Source organism: Bombina bombina, chromosome 1, assembly GCF_027579735.1.
Source record: "Bombina bombina isolate aBomBom1 chromosome 1, aBomBom1.pri, whole genome shotgun sequence".
Classification (NCBI taxonomy): Eukaryota; Metazoa; Chordata; class Amphibia; order Anura; family Bombinatoridae; genus Bombina; species Bombina bombina.
Genome location: NC_069499.1, coordinates 476,640,040 through 476,658,673, shown reverse-complemented (window position 1 = coordinate 476,658,673; position 18,634 = coordinate 476,640,040). Strand labels below are relative to the sequence as shown.

The 18,634-nt window shown below is 41.3% G+C and overlaps 1 protein-coding gene across 1 annotated transcript in view; it reads left to right on the top strand.

Annotated features, from left to right (window-relative positions):
* Positions 1-18,634, top strand: part of SESTD1 (SEC14 and spectrin domain containing 1) — a 404,487-nt gene that overhangs the window by 374,300 nt on the left and 11,553 nt on the right. The window contains exon 16 of the mRNA XM_053698514.1: positions 12,595-12,786. Within this exon, the coding sequence (XP_053554489.1) occupies positions 12,595-12,786 (192 nt within the window). The remainder of the gene's footprint in view (positions 1-12,594; positions 12,787-18,634) is intronic.

The following is an 18,634-nucleotide window of genomic DNA, read 5'->3' as shown; positions in this document are numbered from 1 at the left end:
CAGAACTGGATCTCATGGCGTCTCGTCAGAACGCCAAGCTTCCTTGTTACGGATCCAGGTCCAGGGATCCCAAGGCAGCACTGATAGATGCTCTAGCAGCGCCTTGGTCCTTCAACCTGGCTTATGTGTTTCCACCGTTTCCTCTGCTCCCTCGTCTGATTGCCAAGATCAAGCAGGAAAGAGCTTCAGTGATTTTGATAGCACCTGCGTGGCCACACAGGACTTGGTATGCAGATCTGGTGGACATGTCATCCTTTCCACCATGGACTCTGCCGCTGAGGCAGGACCTTCTACTTCAGGGTCCTTTCAACCATCCAAATCTAATTTCTCTGCGCCTGACTGATTGGAGATTGAACGCTTGATTTTATCAAAGCGTGGTTTCTCCGAGTCGGTCATTGATACCTTAATACAGGCTCGAAAGCCTGTCACCAGGAAAATCTATCATAAGATATGGTGTAAATATCTTCATTGGTGTGAATCCAAGGGTTACTCATGGAGTAAAGTCAGGATTCCTAGGATATTATCTTTTCTCCAAGAAGGATTGGAGAAGGGATTGTCAGCTAGTTCCTTAAAAGGACAGATTTCTGCTCTGTCTATTCTTTTACACAAGCGTCTGGCGGATGTTCCAGACGTTCAGGCGTTTTTTCAGGCTTTAGTTAGAATCAAGCCTTTTTTTAAACCCGTTGCTCCGCCATGGAGTTTAAATTTAGTTCTTAAGGTTCTTCAAGGGGTTCCGTTTGAACCTCTGCATTCCATAGATATCAAGCTTTTATCTTGGAAAGTTCTGTTTTTGGTAGCTATCTCTTTGGCTCGAAGAGTTTCAGAGTTATCTGCCTTACAGTGTGATTCCCCTTATCTGATCTTCCATGCAGATAAGGTAGTTTTGCGTGCCAAACCTGGGTTTCTTCCTAAGGTGGTATCTAATAAGAATATCAATCAGGAGATTGTTGTTCCGTCACTGTGTCCTAACCCTTCTTCAAAGAAGGAACGTCCTTTACACAATCTTGACGTGGTTCGTGCCTTAAAGCTTTATTTACAAGCTACTAAGGATTTCCGTCAAACATCTGCATTGTTTGTTGTCTACTCTGGACAGAGGAGAGGCCAAAGGGCTTCAGCAACTTCTCTTTCTTTTTGGTTAAGAAGTATAATCCGCTTAGTTTATGAGACTGCTGGCCAACAGCCTCCTGAAAGAATTACAACTCATTCCACTAGAGCGATGGCTTCCACATGGGCTTTTAAAAATGAGGCTTCTGTTGAACAGATTTGTAAGGGGGCGACTTGGTCTTCGCTTCATACTTTTTCTAAATTTTACAAATTTGATACTTTTGCTTCTTCGGAGGCTGTTTTTGGGAGAAAGGTCTTACAGACAGTGGTGCCTTCCGTTTAAGCGTCTGCCTTGTCCCTCCCTTCATCCGTGTCCTATAGCTTTGGTATTGGTATCCCACAAGTAATGGATGAATCCGTGGACTGGATACACCTTACAAGAGAAAACAAAATTTATGCTTACCTGATAAATTTATTTCTCTTGTGGTGTATCCAGTCCACGGCCCGCCCTGTCATTTTAAGGCAGGTGTTTTTTATTTTTAAACTACAGTCACCACTGCACCCTATAGTTTCTCCTTTCTCTTGCTTGTCTTCGGTCGAATGACTGGAGGTGGCAGTTAGGGGAGGAGCTATATAGACAGCTCTGCTGTGGGTGATCCTCTTGCAGCTTCCTGTTGGGAAGGAGAATATCCCACAAGTAATGGATGAATCCGTGGACCGGATACACCACAAGGAAATACGTTTATCAGGTAAGCATAAATTTTGTTTTTAGCTGATAAAAGTATGTCTCAGGATGATTCTCAGTCAGAAGAGAATCAGGTTATGCCATCTACTTCTCCCCAAGTGCCACAACCTTTAACGCCCGCCCAAGCGACGCCAAGTACTTCTAGTGCATCTAATTATTTCACCCTGCAAGATATGGCCGCAGTTATGTCTACTACGCTCACAGAGGTATTATCTAAACTGCCTGGTTACAGGGGAAGTGCAGTAGGTCCAGTATTAGAGTAAATGCTGAGCCCTCTGACGCTTTATTGACCATCTCCGATGTACCCTCACAATGTTCTGATTTGGGGGTGGGGGAATTGCTGTCTGAGGGAGAGCTTTCTGATTCAGGAAAGATGTTCCCTCAAACAGACTCAGATATGAAGGCCTTTAAGTTTAGGCTTGAACACCTCCGCTTGTTGCTCAGGGAGGTTTTAGTGACTCTGGATGATTGTGACCCTATTGTAATTCCACCAGAGAAATTGTGTAAAATGGATAAATATCTAGAGGTCCCTACTTACACTAATGTTTTTCCAGTCCCTAAGAGGATTTCGGAAATTGTTACTAAGGAATGGGATAGACCAGGCATTCCGTTCTCTCCCCCTCCTACTTTTAAGAAAATGTTTCCCATATCTGACACCATTCGGGATTCATGGCATACGGTCCCTAAGGTGGAGGGAGCTATTTCTACCCTGGCTAAGCGTACAACTATACCTATTGAGAACATTTGTGCTTTCAAAGATCCTATGGATAAAAAATTAGAGGGTCTTCTAAAGAAATTGTTTATTCATCAGGGTTTTCTTCTACAACCTATAGTGTGCATTGTTCCTGTAACTACTGCAGCTGCTTTTTGGTTCGAGGCTCTAGAGGAGTCTCTTAAGGTTGAGACCCCATTAGATGATATTTTAGATAGAATTAAGGCTCTCAAGCTAGCTAATTCTTTTATTACAGATGCCGCTTTTCAAATGGCTAAATTAGCGGCAAAGAATTCAAGTTTTGCCATTTTAGCTCGCAGAGCGTTATAGCTTAAGTCCTGGTCTGCTGATGTGTCATCAAAATCTAAGCTATTAGCTATTCCATTCAAAGGTAAGACCCTATTCGGGCCTGAACTGATGGAGATCATTTCCGACATCACTGGAGGAAAAGGCCATGCCCTTCCTCAGGATAAGACAAATAGAATGAGGGCCAAACAAAATAATTTTCGTTCCTTTCGAAACTTCAAAGGTGGTCCCTCTACCTCCTCCCCTGTCACAAAGCAGGAGGGGAATTTTACTCAATCCAAGTCAGTCTGGAGACTTAACCAGACCTGGAATAAAGGTAAACAGGCCAAGAAGCCCGCTGCTGCTACCAAGACAGCATGAAGGGGCAGCCCCCGATCCGGGACCGGATCTAGTAGGGGGCAGACTTTCTCTCTTCGCTCAGGCTTGGGCAAGAGACGTTCAGGATTCCTGGGCTTTAGAAATCGTGACCATGGGGTATCATCTAGAATTCAAAGATTCTCCTCCAAGGGGGAGATTTCGTCTTTCACGTTTGTCTGTAAACCAGACAAAAAGAGAGGCATTCTTACGCTGTGTAGAAGACCTATATACTATGGGTGTAATCTGCCCAGTTACAAAAGCAGAACAGGGGCAGGGGTTTTACTCCAATCTGTTTGTGGTTCCCAAAAAAAGGGGAACCTTCAGACCGATTTTAGATCTCAAAATTCTAAACAAATTTCTCAGAGTCCCATCCTTCAAGATGCAGACCATTCGGACAATTTTACCAATGATCCAGGAGGGTCAATATATGACCACTGTGGATTTGAAGGATGCGTATCTTCACATTCCTATCCAAAAAGATCATCACCAGTTCCTCAGGTTCGCCTTCCTGGACAAGCATTACTAGTTTGTGGCCCTTCCTTTCGGGTTGGCCACAGCTCCCAGAATTTTCACAAAGGTGCTAGGGTCCCTTCTGGCAGTTCTAAGGCTGCGGGGCATAGCAGTGGCACCCTATCTGGACGATATCTTGATTCAGGCGTCAACTTACCAGCTAGCCAAATCTCACACGGACATCATGTTGGTTTTTCTAAGATCTCACGGGTGGAAGGTGAACATAAAGAAGAGTTCACTTGTCCCTCTCACAAGAGTTCCATTCCTAGGAACTCTGATAGACTCGGTAGACATGAAAATTTTTCTGACGGAGGTCAGAAAATCAAAGATCTTAACCACTTTCCGAGCACTTCATTCTATTCCTCGGCCGTCAGTGGCTCAGTGTATGGAGGTAATCGGACTAATGGTAGTGGCAATGGACATAGTTCCGTTTGCTCGCTTGCATCTCAGACCACTGCAACTATGCATGCTCAGACAGTGGAATGGGGATTATGCAAATTTATCTCCTCAGATAAATCTGGATCAAGAGACCAGAGACTCTCTTCTTTGGTGGTTGTCACAGGATCATCTGTCCCAGGGAATGTGTTTCCGCAGGCCAGCATGGGTCATAGTGACGACGGACGCTAGCCTCTTGGGCTGGGGTGCAGTCTGGAATTCCCTAACGGCGCAGAGTGTGTGGACTCAGGAGGAGACTCTCCTTCCAATAAATATTCTAGAACTGAGAGCGATATTCAACGCACTTCAGGCATGGCCTCAGCTGGCTTCGACCAAATTCACAAGATTCCAGTTTGACAATATCACGACTGTAGCATATATCAATCATCAGGGGGGAACAAAGAGTTCTCTAGCGATGATAGAAGTTTCCAAAATCATTTGATGGGCAGAGACTCACTCTTGCCATCTATCAGCAATCTACATACCAGGAGTGGAGAACTGGGAAGCGGATTTTGTCAGTCGTCAGACTTTTCATCCGGGGGAGTGGGAGCTCCATCCGAAGGTGTTTGCACAATTGATTCATCAATGGGGCACACCAGAATTGGATCTGATGGCATCTCGTCAGAATGCCAAACTTCCTTGTTACGGGTCCAGATCAAGGGATCCTCAAGCAGTACTGATAGATGCTCTAGCAGTACCGTGGTCGTTCAACCTGGCTTATGTGTTTCCTACTTTTCCTCTCCTTCCTCGTCTGATTGCCAGAATCAAACAGGAGAGAGCTTCGGTAATTTTGATAGCACCTGCGTGGCCACGCAGAACATGGTATGCAGATCTGGTGGAAATGTCATCTCTGCCACCGTGGAAACTGCCACTGAGACGAGACCTTCTCATTCAGGGTCCGTTCCAACATCCAAATTTAGTTCCTCTGCGGCTGGCTGCCTGGAGATTGATCGCTTGATTTTAACTAAGCGGGGATTCTCTGAGTCGGTCATAGATACCTTGATTCAGGCTCGAAAGCCTGTCACTAGGAAAATTTATCATAAGATATGGCATAAATATCTTTATTGGTGCGAATCCAAAGGCTACTCATGGAGTAAGATCAGGATTCCTAGTATTTTGTCCATTCTCCAAGAAGGATTTGAGCAGGGGTTATCAGCTAGTTCCTTAAAGGGACAGATTTCTGCTTTGTCAATCTTACTGCACAAGCGTTTGGCAGATGTCCCAGACGTTCAGTCGTTTTGTCAGGCTTTGGTTAGAATTAAGCCTGTGTTTAAACCTGTTGCTCCGCCATGGAGTTTGAATTTAGTTCTTAAAGTTCTTCAAGGGGTTCCGTTTGAACCTATGCATTCCATAGATATTAAACTTTTATCTTGGAAAGTTCTGTTTTTAGTTGCTATCTCTTCTGCTCAAAGAGTTTCTGAGCTATCTGCATTACAATGCGACTCACCTTATCTTATATTCCATTCTGATAAGGTGGTTTTGCGTACCACACCTGGATTCCTTCCTAAGGTTGTTTCTAATAAGACTATTAATCAGGAAATTTTGTTCCTTCTCTGTGTCCTAACCCTTCTTCTAATAAGGGAGCGTCTGTTACATAACTTGGACGTGGTTTGTGCCTTGAAGTTTTACTTGCAAGCGACCAAGGTTTTCCGTCAAACATCTTCTCTGTTGTCTATTCTGGAAAGCGTAGAGGTCAAAAAGCTACGGCTACCTCTCTTTCTTTTTGGCTGAAAAGCATCATCCGTTTGGCATACGAGACTGCTGGACAGCAGCCTCCTGAAAGGATTACAGCTCATTCTACTAGAGCGGTGGCTTCCATGTGGGCTTTTAAAATCGATGCTTCTGTTGAACAGATTTGTAAGGCTGCAACTTGGTCTTCCCTTCATACCTTTTTCCAAATTTTACAAATTTGATACTTTTGCTTCTTCGGAGGCTATTTTTGGGAGAAAAGTTCTTCAAGCAGTGGTGCCTTCTGTTTAGGTATCTGTCTTGTCCCTCCCGTTCATCCGTGTCCTGTAGCTTTGGTATTGTATCCCACAAGTAAAGGATGAGTCCGTGGACTCGTCGTATCTTATAGAAGAAAAGTAAATTTATGCTTACCTGATAAATTGATTTCTTCTATGATACGACGAGTCCACGGCCCGCCCTGTCATTTTAAGACAGATTATATTTTTTTATTCAAAACTTCAGCCACCTCTGCACCTTTTAGTTTCTCCTTTTTCTTCCTATACCTTCGGTCGAATGACTGGGGGATGGAGTCAAGGGAGGACCTATATAGACAGCTCTGCTGTGGTGCTCTTTGCCACTTCCTGTTAGCAGGAGGATAATATCCCACAAGTAAAGGATGAATCCGTGGACTCGTTGTATCATAGAAGACATCAATTTATCAGGTAAGCATAAATTTACTTTTTGTTTCAGGTTTTTCTGATAAGGTTATTGACATTTTGATTCAGGCTAGGAAACCTATTAAGACATATTATTATTATTATTATTATTTTATTATCAGCTATTTGTAGAGCGCCGTCAGATTCCACAGTGCTACATAGTTATCATAAGGTCTGCACTGGTATGCTTGCAAAGTTTATCGCTAGAATTTTTTCAGAATTCCTAGTGTTTTAGAGTACCAACAAGAGGGTCTAGATAATGATTTACTTGTATTGTAGAAATGGAAGAGAACTGACGCTTAACCCTATACCCCACTGCATTAGTACAAGGGGACCCCCTCTTATAAGATCCCTAAAAAGAGTACAACAAAATAGCAAAGAAAGGTACTGGCGCTTATAGAAAAGCCGGGAAGTCTAACTATTATAAGAGCAAAACAATATATAATGAAAATAAATAAATATTACGGGATAAATCTGAATACATGAATAATGCTTAAATAAGAAAACCACACACACACCAGATGCTAATTCACAAATTCTTGGCTTGATCCATATCTTGAATGGGAGAACGGACGGACGATATAATCACATATTATTTCAAATATTAAGAAGTGGCCGTAATATTGGCTCTGCGTGCAACAGCTTCCGATTCTCAGTCAAACTGTTAATCACCCACAGTTGTCAGATAAAATAAATGAAAGTCCTCTGATAACGCAGCAATTGTTAATCAATTTGCAGCATACTATACCTCACTATACAATCTTCCGAACACACACTTGGAAAATAAGCACAATAGTATAAATACATACTTGGAACAGGCCCTGCTCCCAACATTATCAGACTCACATAGAGAAGCATTAGACACGCAATTTTCGATACAGGAGGTCCTGTTAGCCATAAGAGATCTCCCACAGGGGAAAGCCCCTGGCCCCGACGGCTTTACTCCCAAATATTACCACTTTTTCAAATCCCTTCTGGGTCCCCATTTGCTAGAAATGTATAATTCCTTTGACCAAAGTATGCATCTCCCATCTACGCTCCTAGATGCTACAATCTCAGTAATCCCTAAATCAGGCAAACCCCCAGATAAGGTTACTAATTACCGCCCTATATCCCTAATAAATGTAGATATCAAATTATATGCTAAGCTATTGGCCACGAGAATTAGTAAATATTTACCGTCCCTAGTACACGCTGACCAGGTCGGCTTTATCCCGGGTAGGGAGGCTAAGGAGAACACCATCCGAGTTTTACATACCCTATTCTCTGCTACAAATTCTAACTCTCCCCTAGTCCTACTCTCCACAGATGCCGAGAAGGCCTTTGACAGAGTGGACTGGGATTTTCTCTGGTCCACTCTGTCAAGGTTTGGATTTTCCCAAGTAACGATCTCACATATTAAAGCCCTATATAGCAACCCCTCGGCATATGTTAACGCGAACAACACCCTTTCACAAAAGATTATTATAAATAACGGCACGCGGCAGGGATGCCCCCTTTCGCCTTTGTTGTTCGCCCTAGTGATGGAGGCGCTCGCCGCCAGGATAAGGAGTAACCCTCTTATACAGGGTGTCACTTTTGGAGAGCTCCATCAGAAGTGTCTGCTATATGCGGATGATATCATATTCACACTGAGCTCCCCCTGTAAGTCCCTATCAACCCTCCTTGAAGAGCTGGAGGAGTATGGAAGAGTCTCTAACTTTTCAATCAATATGGAAAAATCGATGATACTCCCAGTACACTTAAATGCAGAAGACACATACTACATTAACACCCACACCTCTTTTCAGATAACTTAGAAAATTAAATATTTAGGAATTGATATCTCTCCTACTCATACAGAATTATTCAATCTTAACTATGTCCCCCTTTCCCGTCAAGAGGCCTGCATATATCACTAAGTGGGAGAGGGAGCTGGATACAACGTTGACAGATGCGCAATGGGACCGTATTTTTATTGAAACTAAAAAGTCGTCCCTATCATTAACTTTGGTAGAAACAAATTTTAAGTTGCTTTCCAGGTGGTACCTTACCCCACATAGGCTACATAGTATTTTTCCCAACTCCTCTTCCCTCTCTCATATATGGTGGAAGTGCCCTCATATTAATCCATACTGGCACAGTATAAACGCACAAGTTAGCAAGATACTAGGTGTGTCCTTGGATCTTTCCCCTAGCTTGATCCTATTAAATAACTTCCCAGTTGTGGCTTGTTTGTATTGGAAAAAATTACTACATGTCATGCTTAATTGCGCTAGGCGCCTGATACCAAGGTTTTGGAAAAAAGCAGAAATACCAACATACGGAATGTGGGTTAAAGAAGTGAAACATGTACTTGAACTTGAAAAAATACATTATACGTACATAGGTAAGCAAAATTTTATTGCTGATGTGATATTCCTTTGGGAGCAGGGTGCATGAATCCAACATAAATGCTTAGATCTAAATTAAATGGTCAACTGTCCATTATCTTATTGTTTCTGTAACGTTTTCTGTTGATCCAGTTTGCTGTTAATATCTGTCTAATGATACATTTGTATACTGTACAAGACATATTTCTATTTCTTTTTCTTAAATTTGTTTGAAAACAATAAAAAGATACATTGGGGAAAAAAAAATGAAAGTCACTTACTGTGGGATTTAGAACCATTCACGCTGACTCCTCACGCTGACTCCTCACTATACGAACAATTGTAGTTCAATGTCTCATTCTGTCTCCAGCCTTCTGAACACTTCAAGTAGTGTATTGTATATCCGGGCTCCTGGTATCCAAGTAGGATTCAAGCTAATCCCCCTTGTATAAGTAATACTCCGTGTGTGCCCTATAGGTACCTTAATGAAAGTCCAATTATATCGTACAGAAAAAACCCATACCGGCACCACATCTAGAGTATTAAAAAGAGCTTCTTTATTAGTCAAAATAAGTTTAAAAGATGGTTAGCACACCAAGGAAAAAAGGCAATCTTACCAAACAGCTGACTGCTCAGTTTAAAAAGTGTAACGGCTACAACCTGGGCCCGATGACGTCCCTGACGCGTTTCAGGTATTAACCCGTAGTCATGAATAATACTTACCTAGTATAAATAGGAACAAAACATCATTATAATGTAATTAATACTTGCATACATCAATAATAAAGTGTCGACACGTACAATTAAAAAAAATATTTATATATATGTGTGTATATATATATATATATATATATATATATATCTCCAAAGAACCCACAAACGATGTGATAGGGAAGCGGCACTCATTGGATTTTGAATCAAAGCAAACAACTTTTTATTTTTTATAACACTACTGTGACGTTTCGGGGTCGCAAGCCCCTTCCTCAGACAGTGCAAAAGAGAAACAAAACCATGCTTAAATAACATGTACAATTAATTATGCAAATATTCAACAACTGAACAAACAATTGAAAATTAATCATACCCCTCTGAGCATTAGGAATCTGTAACGGTTCGAATCCCAAACCACTTCCGGTTTACTCTCCAATGTGATGTGACCTTACTGCCACCACAGATTTCTAATGCAGGGCATCATCCCTTTTGCCACGTAAAGCCTATTCGCTAATTCTGTCTGTTAGATAGACTAAGAAAAAGGCTGGATGCATGTAAGGGAAACAGTTACTCCCACACCTTGATTTTTTACTGAACCCGCCTTCTAAAGTTAAGCACATAGTTAGTGCAGTCAATACAGATAAGGACAATATTCAGGCAATATCATGTCTATATTAGACTGGTGATCATACCAATACACTGCCACATTTTTAGGTATGGAATTGGGCGTAAACCCAAGTAGCAGAACTGGTATAAACATTCTGAAGGCAAGTTAAACACATAGTTAGTGTATGCCATAACAGTTAGAAAAACTAGAGTGTATGTATATATGAATAAGTGAAAAAATGGACGCCCAAAACTAGAAGGTTCCAAGCTCGGTTAAAAATGTTCTATTGTTCATAGTCGAAGGGTATCTGGTCACACCTGATCACCCTATTTGTATTCCAAAAAGGCGTACTTGGTAAGTCTGCTTACCTTACTTACCAAGTGTACTGGGTAAGAGCTTACCTTATTAGACTCTATGTTTTCAATGCCAAAGGAGATGTGCCACTTGGTGCACATGATATTCCTTCACAAATTACTTAAGCTATATGACTTCACAGCACCAAGAGGTGCTTAATCTTGAACCTGATAAGAATCTTGGCACTAATATTGCCAAGGGTGATGCAGATGGCAAGTAGAGAAGCGAGTAACAAAGGCCAAGAACTTGTCCAGTGCTTTGCAAACCAGTGGCCATGTTAACACACCCCACCAGAAGTAGTCACCCCCCTATGTTATGGTGATATTGTGAACTTCACTGCTTAGGTATAGATTTTCACATGTGATGACTTCTGGACCCTAACCATCTGATGAAAGAAGAGTCCACGAGCCTCACCCTTTATTTTTGTTCAGGTGACGGCGTTACTTCTTTTGCCCCACTTTATCTTTCCTGCTTTTCTGTTTTCTATCATAAAGGTGGTGATAGTCCATGAGTTATTTCTTCTGGGAATTCCACTCCTAACCGCCTGGAGAAGGCAAAGATTCCCAAAACTCCAAGAACAATTAAACCCTCCCACCTCAATGGTAAGCCAATCTTATCTTTGCCTCCAGGGGCTCCATTTTTTGTTGAGAGGGGTACTCAGACCAATTTGAAAACCATTTTTCCCCAGGGCTGCTACTTTGGACAGAGGAGAGATTGGAGTATTCGGTAGTGACATATTCACTCTCAGTGAGGAGTTAGTCACAAGAATGCCACAGGTGTTGCTGGGGCCTATCCCTCAGCCTCCTCGTGTTGGGTTGTCAACATATTCCACATTTAGATCCTCTGCTGGGTGTAGTTTTCTACTGAAGCTGGTAAGCACAGTAGAGTGTGGGTGCTTGTCAGGTAAGTGGTTACTTATTGCACTTACATAGCCTGCAGGTTATTAGCAGGTACATTTGATATGAGGTACATCATAGTCAGGGGACACCTTGTTACAAAACATTTGTTTTAGCATGCTATTTTGGGCAAAATAAATGGATATTTTATATACATTTTATTTGTACTTTTTTGTCTCACCCAAATTGTGGACTCCATAGCTTTGTTATTTGTTCCAAGGAATTATGACTCGTGGACTCTCACCACATTTATGAAAGAAAACATTATTTATGCTTACCTTATAAATTAATTTCGTTCATGGTGGTGAGTTTGCACCTCATTTCCCCAGCTTTGTCCTTTCCTACCTTTCTTCTTTCCCTTACTTGGCTATACATCAGACTGGTTTACCAGTGAGGTGGGAGGGTTTTTAAGGGCTCTTGTAGTTTTGGGAATCCTCCTCCTAGGAACCAGGTGTGGAATTCCCTGAAGTAATGACTCATGGACTTCTCACCACCATGAAAGAAATTAATTTTTCAGGTAAACATAAAAGGTTTCCTCATATATTTGGCTATATGTATGTCTGAGGATCATGAGAAGTTGGAGGGGTTTAAGGGTGTATTTTGCTGCCTCCTAGTGGTCATGAGGGGAATTCCCATGTGATGACTCATGAACTCTCGCCATAATGAAATAAATGAATTTATCAGGTAAGCATATTTTTTTATCTCTTCCATTGAGTATTAACAAATAGTTTTATCAAAACTTCTCAGTTGGCATGGTATGTTGACCAAAATATCTCTGAAGATATCTGATCTTTATTTCAAAAGGTGACCATTACATTCCCATTAATATTGACCAGTGTGCTTTTTATGGTGTGTTGACCATTAGCTTGACCTTGCAGTGCTGAGAACTATTAGGTATTGGTGATGTAGAAACTACAACTGTTCTTGGCCATCGGAGGGTTTCTCTTAAGGACAATAAGGTTAGCATTCACATAAGTTATAATAATCAAATATTCATGTTTATAAGTAGTTCAATAAATGTTTTTTATTTTAGAAAGAAGTTATAGTTCTAGCAACATATATTATGCGTTCCACTGGGAAAATAGCAGGGACATATAAGTATTGTGCAAACCAAGCTATTTGACCTTTCCATTTATTCTTGAAAATGGGTAATTTTCTATCTCTTTGATTTGTTCATTTCAGAGTACATATGATTATGGCCGACAGTTACTGCAAGCCACAGTTGTATTGTGTCAGTCTCTGAGATGCACGTCTAGGTCATCGGGGGAAACTCTTCCAAAACTTAACAGAGTATGGAAACAGTTTACGATAACCTCAGAAGAGAGAGTTCACCGACTGGAAATGGCTCTTGCCTTTCACTCAAATGCAGAAAAGGTTAGATTTATTTGCATATGGCCTGTACCAAGTAATGCTATTCATTTAAAGGTCACTTAGATTCTTTGTCAAATGTTTCTTGTTAATATGTGCAAACTGTCAATACAGTGCTGTAGTTTGCAATGGGAAAGTATTTAAATGTGTTTTGATCTTTCACTTAGTCCTTGGAATATATTTAAATATAAATTGTATTGATTTTTAAATGCTTTGTTTGTACAATAAATACTATTCAGATGTACTATTCATAGCTATTTGGCCCCAGTATAGTGTCAGCAATTAAATCAGCATAAATATCCATTATAGGTTTAACATTTATTCATGGTCTGATTTTTTATATTGAGAGTGGAGTCATTAGCATTCACTGGGCAAACATAAGGTCAAAAGCACATTCACAACAACTTTCAGAATTAAAGGGATACTAAAATTAAACTTTTGTGATTCAGATTAAGCATGTGATTTTAAACACATTTCCAGTTTATTTCCATTATCAGTTTATGTGCTCACTTTCTGAGACACCATCTCCCACTGAGCATGTGCAATAATTCGCAGTGTGTGCGTATATGAGTCTATTTTGCTAATGGCTGTCACATTATTCAGTGGGCAGAGAAATTAAAGGGACATGAAACCCAAAAAAATTTTTCATGATTAAGGTAGAACATACAATTGTAAACAACTTTCCAGTTTACTTCTATTATCAAATTTGTTTCATTCTCTTGGTTTTATTTGATGAAGTAGCAGCAGTGCACTACTGGTTTCTAACTGAACACATGGGTGAGCCAGTGACAATTGGTATATATATATATATATATATATATATATATATATATATATATATATATATATATATATATGCAGCCACAAATCAGCAGCTAGAACCTAGGTTCTTTGCTGCTCCTGAGCATACCTAGATAAACCTTTCAGCAAAGTATAACAAGAGAATGAAGCAAATTAAATAATAGAAGTCAATTGGAAAGGTGTTTAAAATTGTAGTCTCTGTCTCAATCATGAATCTCTAATTATGACTTTACTGTCTCTTTAAGCAATCTTTGACATTTATTAGAAACAAATCTACTGAGGAAGTACTATTGCATTGTCTTTTTCTTTTAGATTTGTTGATTATACGGTCCTGCTGTATTTAATGGTCCTTTAAAGTTCAGTATAAAATATATAGTGGCAAGAAATCTGTTTTACGTTAATCAACAAACACAATCTGTTTGAACTAATAACACACAAATTATTGTATTGTTCTTGTACAAATATTCACAGTATAGGTTGGAAAAAGTATGTGAAACTCTAGGCTAATTACTTCATCCAAAGTTAAATAGATTTGGAAATTGGCAAACCTGGTGTCTATTCGTCTGTCCACTGGCCACAAATTGTCTATAAATAGAGACAGTTCAGTACTGTGGCTACTCTCCCTAGAAGTGGCTGTCCACTCAAGATGACTCAAAAAGCACACCGCACAATTCTCAATGGGGTAAAAAAGAACCCTAGAGCGACAGCTAAAAACTTGAAGAAATCATTGGTTAACATCTCTGTTCATGAGTCTACTATACAGAAAGCATTGAACAGGCATGGTGTCCATAGCAGGACACCACAAGGAAAGCCGCTGCGTTTGCAAAAAAACATTGCTGTGCGCCTGTAGTTTGCTAAAGACCACCTTGACACTTCACAATGCTACTGGGAAAATGTTTTGTGTACTGATGAAACTAAGGTTTAGTTGTTTAGGAAGAACATGCAGGACTATGTATGGGGTAAAAAGTGCACCGCATACCAACATGAAAACATCATCTTAACGGTTAAGTGCAGTGGAGGGAACATCATGATTTGGGGCTGCTTGCCATCATCAAGGGAAAAATGAAGCTCAGTAGAAGCTGGGTGATGCAGCAGGGCAATGATCCTAAACATCGAAGTGAATCCACTACAGAATGGCTTGAAAAAAAGAAAACCTGCCTTTTGGAGCGGCCATGTCAGAGCCCAGACCTTAACCCCATAGAGATGCTCACACCAGACATACTTAGAACATGGCTGAGCTGAAGCAGTTCTGTAAGGAAGAGTTGTCCAAAATTCCTCCTGAACGTTGTGCAGGCTTAATCCGCAGCTAACGGAAACCCTTGGTTGAAGTTATTGCTGCCAAAGGGGATCACCTAGCTATTAAATCCAAGTGTTCACTTACTTTTTCCACAGCCCTGTGAATGTTTAATGGGATGTGTTCAATAAAGACATGAAAGATTATAATAGTGTGTTGGTAGCTTAAGCACAATCTGTCTTTACTTGTGATGAAGATGAGATTACATTTTATTCATACAGAAAACCAACTAATTCCAAAGGGTTCACATAGTTTTTCTTGCCACTGTATATAGTAATAGTTATTGCCATAATATGGCCACCCGCTATTTCACTCATTCTGCCAAATGGAGATAGGTAGTACATCATCCAGTAGTTTAGCTCAGTGTACTGTGTTGACGACTTACCTACATCCAGCACAGAAGTTCATGTTGCGGTCCCCATTGTCAACTTAGACAGCAGAAGCCGCAACCTGGGGAAGAAAGTATCTACCTTCATATGGTAAGGTAGCACTGGTTGTGCTCCCTTATCAAATGAAGTCAGATCACCCATCGTTACAGTGACACTGTCTATAACAATCTTCTGTTGGTTCTTGTGGGACGTATGGGAGGGAAGGAGGGAGGCGGGTGGGCAGACACCTACTCTACAGCAAAAAAGGGTTTGAGGGAGGGATGCCTTTAGAAAAATATGGTTTGTAGGGGGAAATGGGTCCCTACACTGCATCTATGTATCTCTTGGAGTGAGAGATGAGGAGGGTGAGGGTAAACCCTATACTACTGGGAAAAAAAAATAAATATATATATATATATATATATATATATATATATAAAATAAATGATAACAATTAAAATATAAAAATATTTTTTACTGACTGGCTCACAGTGGGATGGGAGAGGGTTATATAGCTGTTTGGGGGAGGCATCACGGAGGTGGGAGAGTGAGGAGGGTTTCCCTACACTACCGAAATTACGTTTGGTAGGGATCAGGAGTGGGAGGTGTCGGGTAGGAGGGCGATTCCTACCCTAGAGCAAATATTAACCGTAAAGGAACATGAAACACCCTAAAAAATGGTTTCATGATTCAAATAGAGCATACAATTTTAAACAACTTTCCAATTTACTTCTATTATCTAATTTGCTTTGTTCTCTTGGTATTGTTTTTTAAAAACTATACTTAGGTAGGCTCAGGAGCTGGGAACTAGCAGCTAATTGGTGGCTGCACAAATATAGCTCTTATTTACTTTACCGATGTGTTCAGCTAGTTTACAGTAAAGCATTGCTGCTCCTTCATTAAAGGATACAAAAAAATATATAGCTGTAAGCAGCAATAGAGGTGGCCAAGTGCATCACCTTTGCAATGGCATAAAAGCAGCTAAGTCACACTATAAAGCAAGTTTTTACAGTTCTAACATAAGCAGATGGAAAGAAAACACATTTTTCTTCTTAAATGGAAAGAGTCCACAGCTGCATTCATTACTTTTGGGAAATAAGAACCTGGCCACCAGGAGGAGGCAAAGACACCCCAGCCAAAAGCTTAAATACTCCTCCTACTCCCCTCATCCTCCAGTCATTCTTTGCCTTTTGTCCCAGGAGGTTGGCAGAGATGTGTCATTTTTTAAATTTTGTTTTTTTGTCTCTTATGGAGGGTAGTACTCTTCGGCATGGGACAGAAGTTTTAAGTAGTTCTGTTAGTCTCTCAGTGAGGGCTTGGATGAAAGTTAGAGTCCGGAGAAGCAGGGAGAGTCTTTCTGCAAAACCATCCCGACTTATATTAACAGCTCCTCAAGCAATCAGCGTTGTCGAACTTCGCTCCACTTCCTACTTTCTTCTCTCAAGTCCATGGCGGAGGCGATGCTACTATTCGTCACACTTGAAAGGCCGTGTTCCTGTTCCACGGTGTTGATTCCGGTAAGATCGTTTCATTTTACTTTATCGTCAATGTATGGTAATGTGAATGTTTTCCTGAGAGGTTGCACACCTTTGCTGGTCTAACTATATGACATAAGGGTCTCAGTGGGTCTCTGTTAGTATCTTGGAATCGAGGGTTAATATCTCCTGAGGGGGGTTTATAATCATGCTTGTTATGTGATTCAACCTGCTTATGTGTGATGTTTATGGGCTCGTGGTTGGAACTTTGAGGCCTTTGGAAGTAACGCAGCTTTTTGGTTGGGCGCGCTTTTTTGGATTATTTGGTTCACCTTGTGTTCGGGTATGGTTAAGTTCCATTTCCGCATTCCTGACCATGTGGCGAATGAGATATTTTAGTCCGCAGGGGTCTGGTCATAGGAGGTGGTGAGTGCCCCAGCCATTGTGGGTGTCAGGTGCCGTTTTTGTTTTCATACTTTAGTCCATATTGATATTTCCTCTATTCAGTTATGGGGCACACAGATGGTGAGATTGTGCTCGTTTCAGATTCAGTTACAGAGGATTCTGATACCAAGATTATTTTGATTTCAGGTTCTGTGTCCGGTGACGAATCCGGATTGGCCTCGTTGACACATGGTAACCAGTTTTGTTCCGTATGCCATTTCAGAGCGCCTGCTTCCTCGGGCTCGGGGGAATCAAGGGACTGCTGAGCCATCCTCCTCTGGGGGTCCTGTCCTCTGAGAGGCGAGTTCCCTACCAATTCATATTTCTACACATGCGGGTAACCCAGTTTCTAATTCCTCCATGCAGGGTGGCGTGTTCCCCCAGGAGGTTGCAGCACATTTTCACTTCCACATATTGTTGGTGATTGTTCGTCTGCAGAGTCCAGATGTTTCTTTGAGAATGTGCTCACGCCCTATTGTCCCGGGCCTTCCGCCTTGGGGGGGGCCTCTACAGTTCCCCACGGGTGTTACTGTCCCTGAGTGTTGTGCCTTTCGTTACAGGATTGGGCGCCTTCGCATATTGCTCAGACATGTTTTTCAGTTATTGAATGATCCTATCTTTACCAGATACGGGGATTTTCAGTCTGCTAATTCGAATGGTGCACCTCATTAGACATGTGGGGATGAAGTAGACTCCTGATTGTCATTTTTTTTAGATCTTTCCCAGTTTTTGAAAGATAGGGCTCCATTTGGCTGGTTCTGCGGGTAGGCCTGTGTCTTTTGGGCGTGAACCTCCGGGTTGCCTTATTTTTTTTATATCTGATGGGATGTCGTTTATTTGTTTTTGTTTCCTTTGGGAACCATGTTAGTCCTATGTTAAAAATGTCTGTTTTCTTATTTTCCCCTATGAGGGAGAATTTATGCAGCTTGCCAGTTAGGATCCTAGGTGATGGCTGGTCCTGTCGGGTTCGTTTGGTCTTGCGGCTTTTCAGATACGTGGCGCTGTTCTCGACTGGTTCTGTAGAAGCGCCGAGTGCTCAGGTTATCATTGTTTTTCATGTTCAACTAAGCATTCGAGAAGACCTGTGGGTCTGTGAGGCCGGAAGGATTGTTTCAGTCCTTATAGTCTTCAGTCATAGATGGCTGGGCAGGGGATTTTTTTTACCTCGAGGTATCACTTGGTTGTCCTGAGGCTCTGAGAATTATCTTCATACGACTTCCAGCCTTGCTCCTTGGAGCGTTGGACTTTAGCTAGGGGTGGTTCCTTCCTTTGGTCGGGGCTTTCGAGTTTTTCTCACTATCCGGATTCTCTGGATATGCATTCATATCCCTTGTGTCTGGCTTTTTGGCCAGCTGGGGTGTTTAGTTCTAGGGTAAGGTTTACCTGAACTATTAGGTGCCCGGACCTGACAATAACAATAGGTTGTCCAGCAACTACGTTGCTCGGCCACCTAATAATCCTGACAATAACAG